The 19,340-nt window shown below is 45.1% G+C and overlaps 1 protein-coding gene across 2 annotated transcripts in view; it reads right to left on the bottom strand.

Annotated features, from left to right (window-relative positions):
* Positions 1-19,340, bottom strand: part of GLI2 (GLI family zinc finger 2) — an 83,382-nt gene that overhangs the window by 21,646 nt on the left and 42,396 nt on the right. Inside the window, exons 3-5 of one of the 2 annotated variants that reach the window (XM_072122053.1) lie at positions 11,321-11,426; positions 4,061-4,260; positions 1,047-1,238 (exon numbers count right to left, since the gene is read on the bottom strand). In XM_072122053.1, the coding sequence (XP_071978154.1) occupies positions 1,047-1,238; positions 4,061-4,260; positions 11,321-11,426 (498 nt within the window). Of the gene's footprint in view, positions 1-1,046; positions 1,239-4,060; positions 4,261-8,607; positions 8,690-11,320; positions 11,427-19,340 lie in introns of those variants that run through there. The other variant, XM_072122054.1, reaches the window with a different exon arrangement.

Below are 19,340 nucleotides of genomic sequence, written 5' to 3'. Positions count from 1 at the left end.
GACCTTGAAGCTTTATGGCAGACAGGACCCCGCTTTCAATATAACATATGGGGGGGAAGCGGTCGGGGGTCTTGTCTGCCCTCACCATCTTATAATAATATATGTAGACGTGGAGTTTACTTTCCTGGGACCCTCAGCCAGTAGAACACACGGGACCTTGTCAGCGGCACATACATCATACATGGCAAATATTTCTATATAAAGCGGGTAATGCACAGGTAGCAGCCCCCTCCCCCCTCCCGCAGCGCTCAGCATCTGCAAATAATTAATGCAGAGTTTTGCCTGTTCTGTTTTTTTGGGGGAAATGGACTCCAGATCCTGATTAAAGGCGGCAGATGATGACAGAATGACCAGGAGACTGTAATCTGGTCGCCCCCTAAGAAAACACTGCTGCCCCTGTGTACAGATCCCACATCAGGAGGCAATTACTGGTACAATGCAAAATATTGTACGGGGCAGCTATAGGGGATAAAGCTGTATAGTACTGGATGATATCATATATGATGCCATATATCATATATACCGTGTATAACCACATATGTGGTTATACACAGTTTATGTACAGATATCTGTATGTATACCGCGCATAACCACATCAATCTGTATGTATACTGTGCATAACCACATCTGTATATATACCGCGCATAACCACATCTGTATATATACCGCGCATAACCACATCTATCTGTATTTATACTGTGTATTACCACATATTACTATATATTATGGATAATTACTGCATCATACCGTGTATACCATGCACATTAGTGTATCATACTGTTTATGACATGTATAGCGTTACAATGTATGTAGCTATATAAATACATTACCATTAGGGGGCGCTATTCGTAGTCCTACAAATTAGTGCACAGGAATGTGAATCTCTTAGGTATGGGAGTCTCCGAGAAGACTTGGGGGTGAGGGGGTTGCCTTAAAGTGATGGAAGCTGCGGCATCTTGGGATTTAACCTGTTATGTGCTGGAAAGAAAGGAGGACGCAATGTGCAGACACACTGGGGGGAGGTGATGTAATAGGAAAAGACTTACCATCCATAGGAGTCAGATAGTCATGAAGGTGGGGTGCGCTCCCTGCAGCCCCAGCCTGTATCAGGAGCTCTCCATAGGGGCTGGGGTGTCCGGCCAGCAGCGTCATCTGGTGGTAGTAATCCGCGGGGTTAACGCCAGGCGGAGGGGGTGCGATGCCAAAGATGCCCCTTTCTTTTAAGTGCTCGTGGGCAGCTGTGAGGAGAGAACAGAGCAGGGTCACCAGACAACTCATTTGGTAATATTTAGGGAAGTCAATAAGTGCAGATTGGGAGTGTTTGTCCAGCCAGACCCAGGCCCCAGGGCACCGGATAAAATCCTCATCTTTAGCTATTTTTAGATTTTCTTAATGGCGACATTGACAGATACGTCCCCCCCGGGCATGGATGATTATAACAGAGGAAATGCCAAAAATTATCCCGAAAGCATCAGTGATGTAAATAGATACAATTTATAGTCATTATGAAAAGACTGAATACTCCATAAACATCTTTCCATAGATTCGGCCTAATCACATTTATCGATACATTTCTGCGTAATATATTGAAACATTTGGGACGTAGCAATATTATTCAGTAGTCTAACTTCTTATAGGATCACTGCTTGCTGTGCATTCATTATTTATATCCAGGGGCTGGAAACCCATCCTGATCTGCCTGATCTATTTGCTTCCATAACTCAGACAGATCCGTCCCTCTGGACATAAAATCACTACAGAAACATCACACAGCAAAATAGATAAGATGATTTGTAAAATGCATTGATATATATATATATATATATATATATATATATATATATATATATATATATGAGATAAGACCGGGGCTGCGGCAGATTGTACTATCTGGAGTCCTTGGGGGTCACAATGTAATGGTATAACGGATGGCGCTATCCTGATACACAGAATAAGTAGATTTTAGAAGAGTGGGGCGGATCGGTGGACGCTGCGTGTGAACCCTTCATCCTGTAGGAAACGTCTAAAGGTCCCATTAATGTCGGATCCACTCGGGTGATGCTGAGGAGACGCACATGGGCCTAGAGATGTGTTGGGCGCAGAAAGTCTCGGCGTCTGGCTCCCTGAATCCCTGCACTTTGCCAGAGCCAATTATAGAATTTCTCACAGCTGCAAATCCTCAAAACTTCACCCGGAGGGGAGAGGGGGGCGACAAGACCCCTGGAGGAAAAATAAACAGTGTCACCCTATGTCCAAATCCATTCAAGGAGAAAATTTTCAAGGCTGAGAACATGGACGGAGCCTCCACTCCCCGCCATGACATACGCCCCATTCACATATATTACGTACATGTCACCCTACTGGCCCGCAGCTGCAATTGCTCTGCTTTTGGGACAGAATACAGGCCAATGATGGGAAGGGACACAGTGCAGTTCATCTGTTCTCCTGTAGGGGGCACCTAATATAAACCACCAAATTACCTTAGATGACTGATGGCGAACCTAGGCACTCTGAGCCCTCTCCGTGGGCACCCAAGCCATTGACCAACAGAGATTCAAAGAATCTTCCTGCAGTCCCAGGTAACTCTGGATATGCTGTTCTTGGGGCTGGTTTAAAGCGACACATTATTGGCTGCTTGGGATTCCAGGAAGAGTGGAAAGGGACAGATTATTTTTGGAGGTTCTCCTGCTGGTCCCATGTTTCTACCTCTACAGGGGAACCTTGGAGAAAAGCTGCAATGATTCCATAAAATTCTCTAAAATTTGCCTTTCTTCTTCTTCCTACTGTATTGATGTCCTCTAGAGGCCGATACGATTGAAGGTTGTGGCAGAACAGATAGCAATAAGTTTAAATTGCTTTGTTAGCACTTTGTGATTATTACAGTCTTAGATTATCCCCGAGATGGGGGGTCATTGTGTGATCGGCTGATTGTGGAGGGTTTGAGACGGAGATTGTGTGATATATTGGGGCTCATTTACTAAGGGTCCGAATCGCTCATTTTCGTTGGGTTTCCCGACGATTTCTCATTTGCCCCGGGATTTTGGCGCACGCGATCAGATTTTGACACATTGGCGCCGGCTTTCACGTGACAGAAATGGGGGGCGTGGTCGTCGGAAAAACCGCGGAATTTAAAAAATAAGTTGATTCGCAAGATCAGCACTCACATGCACCGAGGAGAAGAAGGTGAATGCCGGCGGACCTCGGCGCAGCAGCGACACCTAGTGGACATCGGGCGCACGGACCTTAGTGAATTCAGGCAGACCCGAACCCTCGTCGGAGAACGCGCCGCTGGATCGTGACTGGACCGGGTAAGTAAATGTGCCCCAATGTGATCATCCAGATGTGTAATAAGACATTCACCATTTTTATTACTAATTACTAATTTTAGATTGAAAACCTGTACAGAGCAAAGACTTCTCACAGCTGAGGTGGTGTTACAATAAAGTTCAACCTCTGTATCACAACAACGGCACAAATCTCTCTCTCCTGACAATGTGTAACAATGTAACAGCTAAAGGAAATCTACCATCAACATCCATCCTGTTAAACAAGAGGCATTTCTCATAGATGCGGGCACTGTGACTGTGGTAATCTTCTTATATTTGTTATACAAGGCCTCCTTCCTTCTAAAATCAACTTTTATAATTATGCTAATAGACCTTAAGGGGTCTGGGGGTATTACCAGAGACCTTCTGTGCTGTAGCTTCACAGGTTATTACACTGTCCCCCCTTTGCTCTCTTAGCTTTCCCCCCTCCCTCTGCCAGATGTAATCTTACACAATGGGAGGGGGAAGTGCTCCTGTACAGTGTTGCCTGTTATGCTACAGCATGGAGGGGTGAGAGAAGCGGTCATGAGGAGTTTTCAGCCACTGGGTATAATGAATGCACAGCAAGCAGTGATCCTATGAGGATGAGGATTACAGTAGAATATTACTACCTCCCAAATGTTTCATTACAAAATGTAAATAGATTTGTGACTTTATTGATGAAATTGTTAAAACAGAAGGACAATCCAGGCTGAGTTATGCCTGATGAATCAGAAATTCATGAACTCTCCTACCTTCGGCCGGGCTGAGCCCCCTGGCGGCAGAGATCATGGACAGGGTGGGACTTCCATGGACAGATCGCAGGTAATGCTCCATGTGTGGGCTCACATAATGATGAGCGTGGCTCAGATCTGTGGTGGTGCCCACCGGGTGCGGGGACAGGCGGATGAGGGAGATGTCAGAGATGACCGGGCTGCCACTGAGGCCTGGAGGACTGGAAGAGAAGAAACCATGTTACTATACAGAAGAAAAGGTCATTATTCTCCAGCTCTGTACATATATACAGGAGATCCCCAGGTTATACCAGCTGTACATATATCATTATATACAGGAGATCCCCAGGTTATACCAGCTGTACATATATCATTATATACAGGAGATCCCCAGGTTATACCAGCTGTACATATATCATTATATACAGGAGATCTCCAGGTTATACCGGCTGTACATATATCATTATATACAGGAGATCTCCAGGTTATACCGGCTGTACATATATCATTATATACAGGAGATCCCCAGGTTGTACCGGCTGTACATATATCAGTATATACAGGAGATCCCCAGGTTATACCAGCTGTACATATATCATTATATACAGGAGATCCCCAGGTTATACCAGCTGTACATATATCATTATATACAGGAGACCCCCAGGTTATACCAGCTGTACATATATCATTATATACAGGAGATCCCCAGGTTATACCGGCTGTACATATATCATTATATACAGGAGATCCCCAGGTTATACCGGCTGTACATATATCATTATATACAGGAGATCCCCAGGTTATACCAGCTGTACATATATCATTATATACAGGAGATCTCCAGGTTATACCGGCTGTACATATATCATTATATACAGGAGATCTCCAGGTTATACCAGCTGTACATATATCATTATATACAGGAGATCCCCAGGTTATACCGGCTGTACATATATCATTATATACAGGAGATCTCCAGGTTATACCAGCTGTACATATATCATTATATACAGGAGATCTCCAGGTTATACCAGCTGTACATATATCATTATATACAGGAGATCCCCAGGTTATACCAGCTGTACATATATCATTATATACAGGAGATCCCCAGGTTATACCGGCTGTACATATATCATTATATACAGGAGATCCCCAGGTTATACCAGCTGTACATATATCATTATATACAGGAGATCCCCAGGTTATACCAGCTGTACATATATCATTATATACAGGAGATCTCCAGGTTATACCGGCTGTACATATATCATTATATACAGGAGATCCCCAGGTTGTACCGGCTGTACATATATCAGTATATACAGGAGATCCCCAGGTTATACCAGCTGTACATATATCATTATATACAGGAGATCCCCAGGTTATACCAGCTGTACATATATCATTATATACAGGAGACCCCCAGGTTATACCAGCTGTACATATATCATTATATACAGGAGATCCCCAGGTTATACCGGCTGTACATATATCATTATATACAGGAGATCCCCAGGTTATACCGGCTGTACATATATCATTATATACAGGAGATCCCCAGGTTATACCAGCTGTACATATATCATTATATACAGGAGATCTCCAGGTTATACCGGCTGTACATATATCATTATATACAGGAGATCTCCAGGTTATACCAGCTGTACATATATCATTATATACAGGAGATCCCCAGGTTATACCGGCTGTACATATATCATTATATACAGGAGATCTCCAGGTTATACCAGCTGTACATATATCATTATATACAGGAGATCTCCAGGTTATACCAGCTGTACATATATCATTATATACAGGAGATCCCCAGGTTATACCAGCTGTACATATATCATTATATACAGGAGATCCCCAGGTTATACCGGCTGTACATATATCATTATATACAGGAGATCTCCAGGTTATACCAGCTGTACATATATCATTATATACAGGAGATCCCCAGGTTATACCGGCTGTACATATATCATTATATACAGGAGATCCCCGGGTTATACCGGCTGTACATATATCATTATATACAGGAGATCCCCAGGTTATACCGGCTGTACATATATCATTATATACAGGAGATCCCCAGGTTATACCGGCTGTATATATATCATTATATACAGGAGATCCCCAGGTTATACCGGCTGTACATATATCAGTATATACAGGAGATCCCCAGGTTATACCGGCTGTACATATATCATTATATACAGGAGATCCCCAGGTTATACCAGCTGTACATATATAGCTATATACAGGAGATCCCCAGGTTATATCAGCTGTACATATATAATTATATACAGGAGATCCCCAGGTTATACTAGCTGTACATATATCATTATATACAGGAGATCCCCAGGTTATACCGGCTGTACATATATCATTATATACAGGAGATCCTCAGGTTATACCGGCTGTACATATATCATTATATACAGGAGATCTCCAGGTTATACCGGCTGTACATATATATTTATATACAGGAGATCCCCAGGTTATACCGGCTGTACATATATCATTATATACAGGAGATCCCCAGGTTATACCAGCTGTACATATATCATTATATACAGGAGATCCCCAGGTTATACCGGCTGTACATATATCATTATATACAGGAGATCCCCAGGTTATACCAGCTGTACATATATCATTATATACAGGAGATCCCCAGGTTATACCATCTGTACATATATCATTATATACAGGAGATCCCCAGGTTATACCAGCTGTACATATATAGCTATATACAGGAGATCTCCAGGTTATACCGGCTGTACATATATCATTATATACAGGGGATCCCCAGGTTATACCAGCTGTACATATATAGCTATATACAGGAGATCCCCAGGTTATACCAGCTGTACATATATCATTATATACAGGAGCTCCCCAGGTTATACTAGCTGTACATAAATCATTATATACAGGAGATCCCCAGGTTATACCAGCTGTACATAAATCATTATATACAGGATATCCCCAGGTTATACCGGCTGTACATAAATCATTATATACAGGAGATCCCCAGGTTATACCGGCTGTACATATATCATTATATACAGGAGATCTCCAGGTTATACCGGCTGTACATATATCATTATATACAGGAGATCCCCAGGTTATACCGGCTGTACATATATCATTATATACAGGAGATCCCCAGGTTATACCGGCTGTACATATATCATTATATACAGGAGATCCCCAGGTTATACCGGCTGTACATATATCATTATATACAGGAGATGCCCAGATTATACCGGCTGTACATATATCATTATATACAGGAGATCCCCAGGTTATACCGGCTGTACATATATCATTATATACAGGAGATCCCCAGGTTATACCGGCTGTACATATATCATTATATACAGGAGATCCCCAGGTTATACCGGCTGTACATATATCATTATATACAGGAGATCCCCAGGTTATACCACCTATACATATATCATTATATACAGGATATCCCCAGGTTATACCAGCTGTACATATATCATTATATACAGGATATCCCCAGGTTATACCAGCTGTACATATATCATTATATACAGGAGATCCCCAGGTTATACCGGCTGTACATATATCATTATATACAGGAGATCCCCAGGTTATACCAGCTGTACATATATCATTATATACAGGAGATCCCCAGGTTATACCAGCTGTACATATATCATTATATACAGGAGATCCCCAGGTTATACCAGCTGTACATATATCATTATATACAGGAGATCCCCAGGTTATACCGGCTGTACATATATCATTATATACAGGAGATCCCCAGGTTATACCAGCTGTACATATATCATTATATACAGGAGATCCCCAGGTTATACCAGCTGTACATATATCATTATATACAGGAGATCCCCAGGTTATACCGGCTGTACATATATCATTATATACAGGAGATCCCCAGGTTATACCGGCTGTACATATATCATTATATACAGGAGATCCCCAGGTTATACCAGCTGTACATATATCAGTATATACAGGAGATCCCCAGGATATACCGGCTGTACATATATCATTATATACAGGAGATCCCCAGGTTATACCGGCTGTACATATATCATTATATACAGGGGATCCCCAGGTTATACCGGCTGTACATATATCATTATATACAGGAGATCCCCAGGTTATACCGGCTGTACATATATCATTATATACAGGAGATCCCCAGGTTATACCACCTATACATATAGTGGTGCATTATGATTGGGGTTGGCGGTACCAGTACCGGGCTGGCTGATCTCTTTGTAGTAGCAGATGTGAGATGATGTTTTGCAGCTGGAATGGGGCAGAACACGGAGGGGAGGGGGGTAATTGGTAGTGAATGTGTAATGGAGCCGCTGCCTCATCTGCAGCACTCATGCATCTGGCAGCAGCGGGCACTTATAGGGACAGGCCGCTACACGACATCTCAATCTGAATGAGATGGTGGCGAGGCTCTGAAGGATCTGGTGTTAGTATGTAGATAATACCCCCCTCTTCCCCACTGAGTAATAACACCTGTAGCATTAAACCCAAACCTGCAGGAGATCGTACTGGGGGGTCCTGATCACCAGAGCAAACACTGACAGCAAGCAGAGATCTATGAATACTGAGAACCAGAACATGTACTGGGGACCCTGCTCACCAGAGCAAACACTGACAGCAAGCAGAGATCTATGAATACTGAGAACCAGAACATGTACTGGGGGGTCCTGATCACCAGAGCAAACACTGGCAGCAAGCAGAGATCTATGAATACTGAGAACCAGAACATGTACTGGGCAGCCCTGATCACATAGGCAAACACCAACAGCAAGCAGAGATCTATCAACACTGAGCCCCAGGGCATGTACTGGGCAGTCCTGCTCACATGGACAAACACTGACAGCAAGCAGAGATCTATGAATACTGAGGTCAGCAGAAGAGAATACTATAGTGATTACTCTTCCAGAGGAGGCCTGGGGCACTGAGTGGACCCTGCAGACCATGTGACCTGCTTGAATGTTCCGGAAAATTGCCACTTTTTCTATGGGATGGGTAAAACTCCTCTGCCTCCTGCTGGCCAAAGCACACATGGAAATCTGCCCTAATTACCTATTGTAGCTGATTACACTGAGGCTGAGTACATTGTTACAGGAGGTAATTAACTCTGCGCGTTCTGTAATTAACACAAGTGACATTTCCCGTGTGTAAACACGGCGCTGCGCTCTGCCGAGCCACATGTTCTCCCACAGGAGTCACCGCCGTCATCAGTACATTACTGGCAATCCGGGAGATTTATCAAGCTGTCTGCACCACAATTCTGGAGTCATTTGTGCCATCTGAAATGCCCTATGATTTTGAAGTGTGGCAGCGGCGTGCCCCCCCCCGATCCCAGTATTCCCCCTCCCTCCCCTATCAATCCTAGAGGGGGGCATCTGACTATGATCCCACCTTTCAGTTGTGGCAGCATGTGGCCTGTGAGATGGAGGATATGTGGCACAGATGGTGCGTCCGCCTGCGCCAGGTCTAGTGGCAGCTGTGAGGATTACAAGGACTAGTAGCTACTGTGGGGAGAACTAGGACTAGTGGCTACTGGGGGGATCACTGGGACTCGTGGCTACTGTGGGGATTACAAGGACTAGTGGCTACTGTGGGGAGCACAAGAACTAGTGGTTACTGTGGGGATCACTGGGACTATTGGCTACTGTGGGGAGAACTAGGACTAGTGGCTACTGTGGGGAGAACTAGGACTAGTGGCTTCTGTGGGGAGCACAGGGACTAGTGGCTATTGTGGGGAGCACAGGGACTAGTGGCAACAGTGGGGAGAACTATGACTAGTGGTTACTGGGGGGAGCACTAGGCTAGTGGCTACTGTGAAGAGCACTGGGACTAATGGCTACTGTGGAGAGCCCTGGGAGTAGTGGCTACTGTGGAGAGCCCTGGGACTACTGACTACTGTGGGGAGCACAGGGACCAATGGCTACTGTGAGGAGCACAGGGACTAATGGCTACTGTGGGGTGCACTGGGACAAGTGACTACTGTGGGGAGCACTGGGACTTGTGACTACTGTGGGGAGCACTGTAACAATATTGGCTACAGTATTGAATTGCTGTTGCTAAATGTTGCAGAATATACAGGCAGGGGGCGGGGCTGTGACTACCTCTCACACAGGATATACAGGCAGGGGGCGGGGCTGTGACTACCTCTCACACAGGATATACAGGCAGGGGGCGGGACTGTGACTACCTCTCACACAGGATATACAGGCAGGGGAGGGGCTGTGACTACCTCTCACACAGGATATATACAGACAGGGGCGGGGCTGTGACTACCTCTCACACAGGATATACAGGCGGGGGGGGGGGGGCTGTGACTACCTCTCACACAGGATATACAGGCAGGGGGCGGGGTTGTGACTACCTCTCACACAGGATATACAGGCAGGGGGCGGGGCTGTGACTACCTCTCACACAGGATATACAGGCAGGGGCGGGGCAGTGGCTACCTCTCACACAGGATATACAGGCAGGGGGCGGGGCTGTGACTACCTCTCACACAGGATATACAGGCAGGGGGCGGGCTGTGACTACCTCTCACACAGGATATACAGGCAGGGGGCGGGCTGTGACTACCTCTCACACAGAATATACAGGCAGGGGGCGGGGCTGTGACTACCTCTCACACAGGATATACAGGCAGGGGGCGGGACTGTGACTACCTCTCACACAGGATATACAGGCAGGGGAGGGGCTGTGACTACCTCTCACACAGGATATATACAGACAGGGGCGGGGCTGTGACTACCTCTCACACAGGATATACAGGCGGGGGGCGAGGCCGTGACTACCTCACACACAGGATATACAGGCAGGGGGCGGGGCTGTGACTACCTCTCACACAGGATATACAGTCAGGGGGCGGGGCTGTGACTACTTCTCACACAGGATATACAGGAAGGGGCGGGGCTGTGACTACTTCTCACACAGGATATACAGGCAGGGGGCGCGACTGTGACTACCTCACACACAGGATATACAGGCAGGGGGTGGGGCTGTGACTACCTCTCACACAGGATATACAGGCAGGGGGCGAGGCCGTGACTACTTCTCACACATGATATACAGGAAGGGGCGGGGCTGTGACTACTTCTCACACAGGATATACAGGGGGGGTGGGTCTGTGACTACCTCTCACACACAGGATATACAGGCAGGGGGCGGGGCTTGACTACCTCTCACACATTACACAGGCAGGCACTGTAGACTCACCCATGTATGGCATGGATTGCGTGGCTTTCATAGTGATAGCGCCCCTCCTGGTGACGGATGTCGATAGGGAATGGTGTGTGGAATGTTGGGAAGAGGTGCGCAGCATCTGCAGGACAGGAAAAAAAGGAGATTAGTCAAACTGTCTCCAGGAAATTACTGTGAAACCTGTAGATCTGGTACAATGTGTCAGTCTCATATATCATCTCACATCCGCTGTCCCCCCCTCCCCATCAAAGTTTCCCTGCAGTTTTGCCCTCATGGTGGGAAGGCAGTGCCAGGGTTACAGGTGTGAGACGCCCCTTTAAGCCCCTCACAGTGTGGTTCTTAGTCTAGGACAATGTGGGGATTTTCTGGCGGTGGATCTGCCACCTGTCCTGCAATCTTCCCACAGTGCGGTGGAGTCACAGCTGGGATCTGCTGCCCTGCACTGAGGGAGCTGATATCATCACATATTATTACACTCCAGCAGTGATATAAGAGGAGGAGCTGATATCATCACATCTTATTACACTCCAGCAGTGATATAAGAGGAGGAGCTGATATCATCACATCTTATTACACTCCAGCAGTGATATAAGAGGAGGAGCTGATATCATCACATCTTATTACACTCCAGCAGTGATATAAGAGGAGGAGCTGATATCATCACATCTTATTACACTCCAGCAGTGATATAAGAGGAGGAGCTGATATCATCACATCTTATTACACTCCAGCAGTGATATAAGAGGAGGAGCTAATAACATCACATCTTATTACACTCCAGCAGTGATATAAGAGGAGGAGCTGATATCATCACATCTTATTACACTCCAGCAGTGATATAAGAGGAGGAGCTGATATCATCACATCTTATTACACTCCAGCAGTGATATAAGAGGAGGAGCTGATATCATCACATCTTATTACACTCCAGCAGTGATATAAGAGGAGGAGCTGATATCATCACATCTTATTACACTCCAGCAGTGATATAAGAGGAGGAGCTGATATCATCACATCTTATTACACTCCAGCAGTGATATAAGAGGAGGAGCTAATAACATCACATCTTATTACACTCCAGCAGTGATATAAGAGGAGGAGCTGATATCATCACATCTTATTACACTCCAGCAGTGATATAAGAGGAGGAGCTGATATCATCACATCTTATTACACTCCAGCAGTGATATAAGAGGAGGAGCCGATATCATCACATCTTATTACACTCCAGCAGTGATATAAGAGGAGGAGCTGATATCATCACATCTTATTACACTCCAGCAGTGATATAAGAGGAGGAGCTGATATCATCACATCTTATTACACTCCAGCAGTGATATAAGAGGAGGAGCTGATATCATCACATCTTATTACACTCCAGCAGTGATATAAGAGGAGGAGCTGATATCATCACATCTTATTACACTCCAGCAGTGATATAAGAGGAGGAGCTGATATCATCCCATCTTATTACACTCCAGCAGTGATATAAGAGGAGGAGCTGATATCATCACATCTTATTACACTCCAGCAGTGCCATAAGAGGAGGAGCTGATATCATCACATCTTATTGCAGTCCAGCAGTGATATAAGAGGAGGAGCTGATATCATCACATCTTATTACACTCCAGCCGTGATATAAGAGGAGGAGCTGATATCATCACATCTTATTACACTCCAGCCGTGATATAAGAGGAGGAGCTGATATCATCACATCTTATTACAGTCCAGCAGTGATATAAGAGGAGGAGCTGATATCATCACATCTTATTACAGTCCAGCAGTGATATAAGAGGAGGAGCCGATATCATCACATATTATTACAGTCCAGCAGTGATATAAGAGGAGGAGCTGATATCATCACATCTTATTACGCTCCAGCAGTGATATAAGAGGAGCTGATATCATCACATCTTATTACAGTCCAGCAGTGATATAATAGGAGGGGCTGATATCATCACATCTTATTACACTCCAGCAGTGCCATAAGAGGAGGAGCTGATATCATCACATCTTATTACACTCCAGCAGTGATATAAGAGGAGGAGCTGATATCGTCCCATCTTATTACACTCCAGCAGTGATATAAGAGGAGGAGCTGATATCATCCCATCTTATTACAGTCCAGAAGTGATATAAGAGGAGGAGCTGATATCACCCCATCTTATTACAGTCCAGCAGTGATATAAGAGGAGGAGCTGATATCATCACATCTTATTACACTCCAGCAGTGATATAAGAGGAGCTGATATCATCACATCTTATTACAGTCCAGCAGTGATATAAGAGGAGCTGATATCATCACATCTTATTACAGTCCAGCAGTGATATAAGAGGAGGAGCTGATATCATCACATCTTATTACACTCCAGCAGTGATATAAGAGGAGGAGCTGATATCATCACATCTTATTACAGTCCAGCAGTGATATAAGAGGAGGAGCTGATATCATCACATCTTATTACAGTCCAGCAGTGATATAAGAGGAGGAGCTGATATCATCCCATCTTATTACACTCCAGCAGTGATATAAGAGGAGGAGCTGATATCATCATATCTTATTACAGTCCAGCAGTGATATAAGAGGAGGAGCTGATATCATCACATCTTATTACGCTCCAGCAGTGATATAAGAGGAGGAGCTGATATCATCACATCTTATTACACTCCAGCAGTGATATAAGAGGAGGAGCTGATATCATCCCATCTTATTACAGTCCAGCAGTGATATAAGAGGAGCTGATATCATCACATCTTATTACAGTCCAGCAGTGATATAAGAGGAGGAGCCGATATCATCACATCCTATTACAGTCCAGCAGTGATATAAGAGGAGGAGCTGATATCATCCCATCTTATTACAGTCCAGCAGTGATATAAGAGGAGGAGCTGATATCATCACATCTTATTACACTCCAGCAGTGATATAAGAGGAGGAGCTGATATCATCACATCTTATTACACTCCAGCAGTGATATAAGAGGAGGAGCTGATATCATCACATCTTATTACACTCCAGCAGTGATATAAGAGGAGGAGCTGATATCATCACATCTTATTACAGTCCAGCAGTGATATAATAGGAGGAGCTGATATCATCACATCTTATTACACTCCAGCAGTGATATAAGAGGAGGAGCTGATATCATCACATCTTATTACAGTCCAGCAGTGATATAAGAGGAGGAGCTGATATCATCCCATCTTATTACAGTCCAGCAGTGATATAAGAGGAGGAGCTGATATCATCACATCTTATTACACTCCAGCAGTGATATAAGATGAGGAGCTGATATCATCACATCTTATTACACTCCAGCAGTGATATAAGATGAGGAGCTGATATCATCACATCTTATTACAGTCCAGCCTTGTTCAGTTTACACTGAATATATTGTTAAAATCCCTCAGTTGTGTTGATAGGACCAGATAAGAACAAGTTTCTGGCTTCTATAGGAATAGCCCCTAATATTTTGGGGCACATGCTGTCATATTGGTAAATCGTCCCCATAGTCAGGGGCTGGGCTGATGTTGTAGCTATTAACCCTTTCCGCACCCCACACCTGAGCTCTGCTAGGAGAGTATGTGCTGGGGACATGTGGAGAAAGTTGCTGAGTGTTTCGCTTTCTCCCTGGAACAGGAAGTCTTCTAATAATGAGAATAATATTCTGCAGGCCGAGTCATTAAAAGGAGATTTTCTGTCTTAAACCAAAGACATAAAAGAGAAGGAACAACATATACGGAAACAGGAAATTCCTGAAGATCCAACCCAAAAATAATAACTGAGCTGATGCCAGCGCAACCTCCAGACACTGATCCCCAAACCGGGATCCCCGAGCCTAAGTGTCAGCAGAAAGCACCAGTTACACTCACATGAAGATCCAAACCAATCCGATCTGACCGAAATTCACATATAAATATACAAGTATATACTACAGGAGCCCCTCACATACACTACTGGTATATACTACAGGAGCCCCTCACATACACTACTGGTATATACTACAGGAGCCCCTCACATACACTACTGGTATATACTACAGGAGCCCCTCACATACACTACTGGTATATACTACAGGAGCCCCTCACATACACTACTGGTATATACTACAGGAGCCCCTCATATACACTATTAGTATATACTACAGGAGCCCCTCATATACACTACCAGTATATACTACAGGAGCCCCTCATATACACTATTAGTATATACTACAGGAGCCCCTCATATACACTACCAGTATATACTACAGGAGCCCCTCACATACACTACTAGTATATACTACAGGAGCCCCTCATATACACTACCAGTATATACTACAGGAGCCCCTCACAGTGTATATACATGTAGTATAACCAGTATACAATGTTTCACCACCTCCTATCCAGTATGTAATCCGGAATGTCTGATAGTCCATGGATCACACATGTGTCTCTGCCCACCTGTCCGTAGGGTGTAGCGGGTGATATTTCACAGTAAGTGGGTCGCTGTCGCCCTGCTGGCGGTACACCTGTGGTGGATAACATCTCACCCCTCCAGAAAAAGGGGAATGCAGACGATCTGCCAGGAATCAGGCCAAGGCTTAAATTAGTTTACATTTTGCAACATCAGACAATTCTACAAAGACAAATCATTCGGGGAGGGGGTTATTAATACACCTCAGGAATGGCAGATGTGTCCTGATGTCACCCCCAAACAGAGGGGCCTCATTCTATAGATGTTTTATGGTTGATATGGCCATCTATGTGTCTATCCACGGTTTCTCATCTACCTATATATTTATTTTCTCTCTAACGTTTATAGAGTTGTTTTTCCTGATGGAAGAACTTTTTCCCAATCCTTCTTAGAATCAGTGTTTTTAATCTTTTTGATTATTTGACTTTTTCTTGTAGTTTAGAGAACAATCAGTTTTGTCTTTCAAGTTTGGGAAACAAGGGTTGTATATAGAACATCAGCGGACCCTCAGAAGTGTGGGCTGGGGGCTTCTCCCTATGTAATGAGGTGCTGGCACATACATCTGATAGCGTCACATGATCACCCAGACAGATACATGAGGTGCAACAATGTAACAACACTTCTCCACAATGTATGGAGCTTGGAGAATGAAAACCCTCATTACCGTGAGGCCGCAGCTTTTCTGTACAATGTATCAGCGCAGCTCATAAAGCTGCAGCTTCATCTCTCGGATCTCCACAAATCCATCAGGAGAAGGGTTAATGCTCGCAGCTCTGCAGACCTGGTGTCTCCACCTGTCATCCAGACGCTTTATTAAACAAATATCCACGGCTTTTGGTGAAAGTCTGAACTTTCTCAGCCAAGGATCCAAATGTTTTTCTTTCCACCTCCCTAGAATAAAGTCAGGACGAGTCGCGCACATTTACACCTCTCCAAAAAACCCTGCTGACTCCTACCGTGGAGCTAAATATAAATTTGGGTACTGTCCATGGCGCAGCACCGTGCCCAGGGATGACCTGTTTATTCATACCCTTGTGTGTGATACACGGATGGAGGAGCTACATTGCATCTAGGGCGTTCCCTCGCACTGCTGTGCTCTGTGCTCTCTGCAGTAAGTGTTAGGCATTCTCCCTGGACAGATGTGTAATCAGACCTCACACTGCTGTGCTCTGTGCTCTCTGCAGTAAGTGTTAGGCATTCTCCCTGGACAGATGTGTAATCAGACCTTTGTGTATTTTGTTAGCAACAGCAGAACTGTGAAATATGGATTTATATTCTGGGATTTTAGCTTCTCCAACTGAACTGGGGGTGTGTGTCCTCACACTGCTGTGTTCTGTGCATATTATATTGTATTTTTAGTACCAAGTGCACTGGGGGAGAATCCTGCTGTGTTCTTAGTTGTCTGTATTGAGCTACTCTGAAGCCCCTCCTTCTGCTCTGGGTAAAAGCTGTAGCAAACTTCTAGTTGTATACTACAGCAGTTACTAGAGCTGACGGAATGTGTGGGGGTCTCATCCCTGAAAGTAAAGTCACATTAACCCTAATTCTCTGCTGGTACCAGGCAGGGGCACTACTTCCCCCTTACACCCCTTTCAGGCCACTTTTGGAATCTGTGGGAGTTGTGGTAATGAATTATATCCACATTTTTTAAAACAATTTGTGGGATTAGGAGAAATTCCCTTTAAAGTCTATTTGGGGTTTAAAGTCTGCACCCCGAGCATATGGCGATCACGCTCCCCGGTGGCCATGCTGCTCACACACCGCGTACCCCTGCAGAATACTAAACCTGGGCCCCTTTCTCCAGCGTCCAGCAGCGGCTTGTAAGTCCTGCCACCCGCACAATGCCCCGCACAGCAAGAGCTTTAATAATTGGGCTTTACCTCATGCTCCTCGGACCCCAGTGATATTGTGATGGGGGGCACATTAACATCCTGGTGAATAAATTTCACATGCATTAAACATTCACAAAAGTGAAGTGGAAGCGAGGATTCAGATACTTGTGAGCGGCATTGTGCCCCCCGTATGAAAGGCTCCCCTGCGCCACCGCTGATATGTCATTGGGGAAGAAACTGTTTTATCAGATGGCTTAGTGTTACTAATCCTCACCATCTTCAAGTTCTCTGCTTGCAGTCAGTGAATGTGAGGCTGAAAATCTATACAGACCTAATAGTTGTAACAGCTGAGTAACTTCCTGTACTTATAGTTTGCTACAATGTATCAGTGGATTGATACAAATGTGACAAACCTTTAGTATACAGGTTCAGCCATCAGGAGATTTTCTAGGCTGGATCCAATTGTGACAAACGTTCAGCCTGTATAAAGTGTATTTTACTCACAGAGAATTGTCAAAACCAGTAGCCCCCAACAGAACTACAACTCCCAGAACGCCCAGTGTTCTGCAGCTTCCGACTATTCTATACAAACAATTGCTTAACGTGAACTGCAAATGGACTGTAAAAATCTGTGTCACAAAGCACAAGGTGCTACAATGTGCAAACCTTACTGTGACAGGGAGCACAGAGACCTAACAAAGTCCAGGATGGAGAACACACAGCAGCCCAGGGGTTAACAGTCAGCATTCCTTGGAAATGTTCAGGAGTGTCTGGTTCACATCTCTACTGATCTCCTCTTCTCCTGTGAGATTAAAGCTGCCCGACCCGGAGAGAATCCACAGATCACTCAGGACAAAGATGTAAAGTTACAGACTGGAAACAGCTGGAGTGGAGTTTAGTGTAGTGTGTGCTCCTCTCAGGGTTTCCCCTGTATCTGGAGCAGCTGGTTTATTTTCTTAAAGTGCATTAAAAAGGTGATACAAAGGCAGAGACATGGACAGAATGAGTGTAGGATGACAAACAGAGGCTGCTGGAAGTACAGGGTGACACACAGAGGCTGCTGGAAGTACAGGGTGACACACAGAGGCTGCTGAAAGTACAGGGTGACACATAGAGGCTGCTGAAAGTACAGGGTGACACATAGAGGCTGCTGAAAGTACAGGGTGACACACAGAGGCTGCTGGAAGTACAGGGTGACACACAGAGGCTGCTGGAAGTACAGGGTGACACACAGATGCTGCTGGAAGTGCAGGGTGACACACAGAGGCTGCTGGAAGTGCAGGGTGACACACAGAGGCTGCTGGAAGTACAGGGTGACAGAGGCTGCTGGAAGTACAGGGTGACAGAGGCTGCTGGAAGTACAGGGTGACACACAGATGCTGCTGGAAGTGCAGGGTGACACACAGAGGCTGCTGGAAGTGCAGGGTGACACACAGAGGCTGCTGGAAGTACAGGGTGACACACAGAGGCTGCTGGAAGTACAGGGTGACACACAGATGCTGCTGGAAGTGCAGGGTGACACACAGAGGCTGCTGGAAGTGCAGGGTGACACACAGAGGCTGCTGGAAGTACAGGGTGACAGAGGCTGCTGGAAGTACAGGGTGACAGAGGCTGCTGGAAGTACAGGGTGACACACAGATGCTGCTGGAAGTGCAGGGTGACACACAGAGGCTGCTGGAAGTGCAGGGTGACACACAGAGGCTGCTGGAAGTACAGGGTGACACACAGAGGCTGCTGGAAGTACAGG

The sequence above is a fragment of the Engystomops pustulosus genome, chromosome 8 (genome assembly GCF_040894005.1).
Source record: "Engystomops pustulosus chromosome 8, aEngPut4.maternal, whole genome shotgun sequence".
NCBI lineage: Eukaryota > Metazoa > Chordata > Amphibia > Anura > Leptodactylidae > Engystomops > Engystomops pustulosus.
The sequence above is the reverse complement of the archived record's forward strand: the minus strand, read 5'-3'. Positions and strand labels throughout refer to the sequence as shown.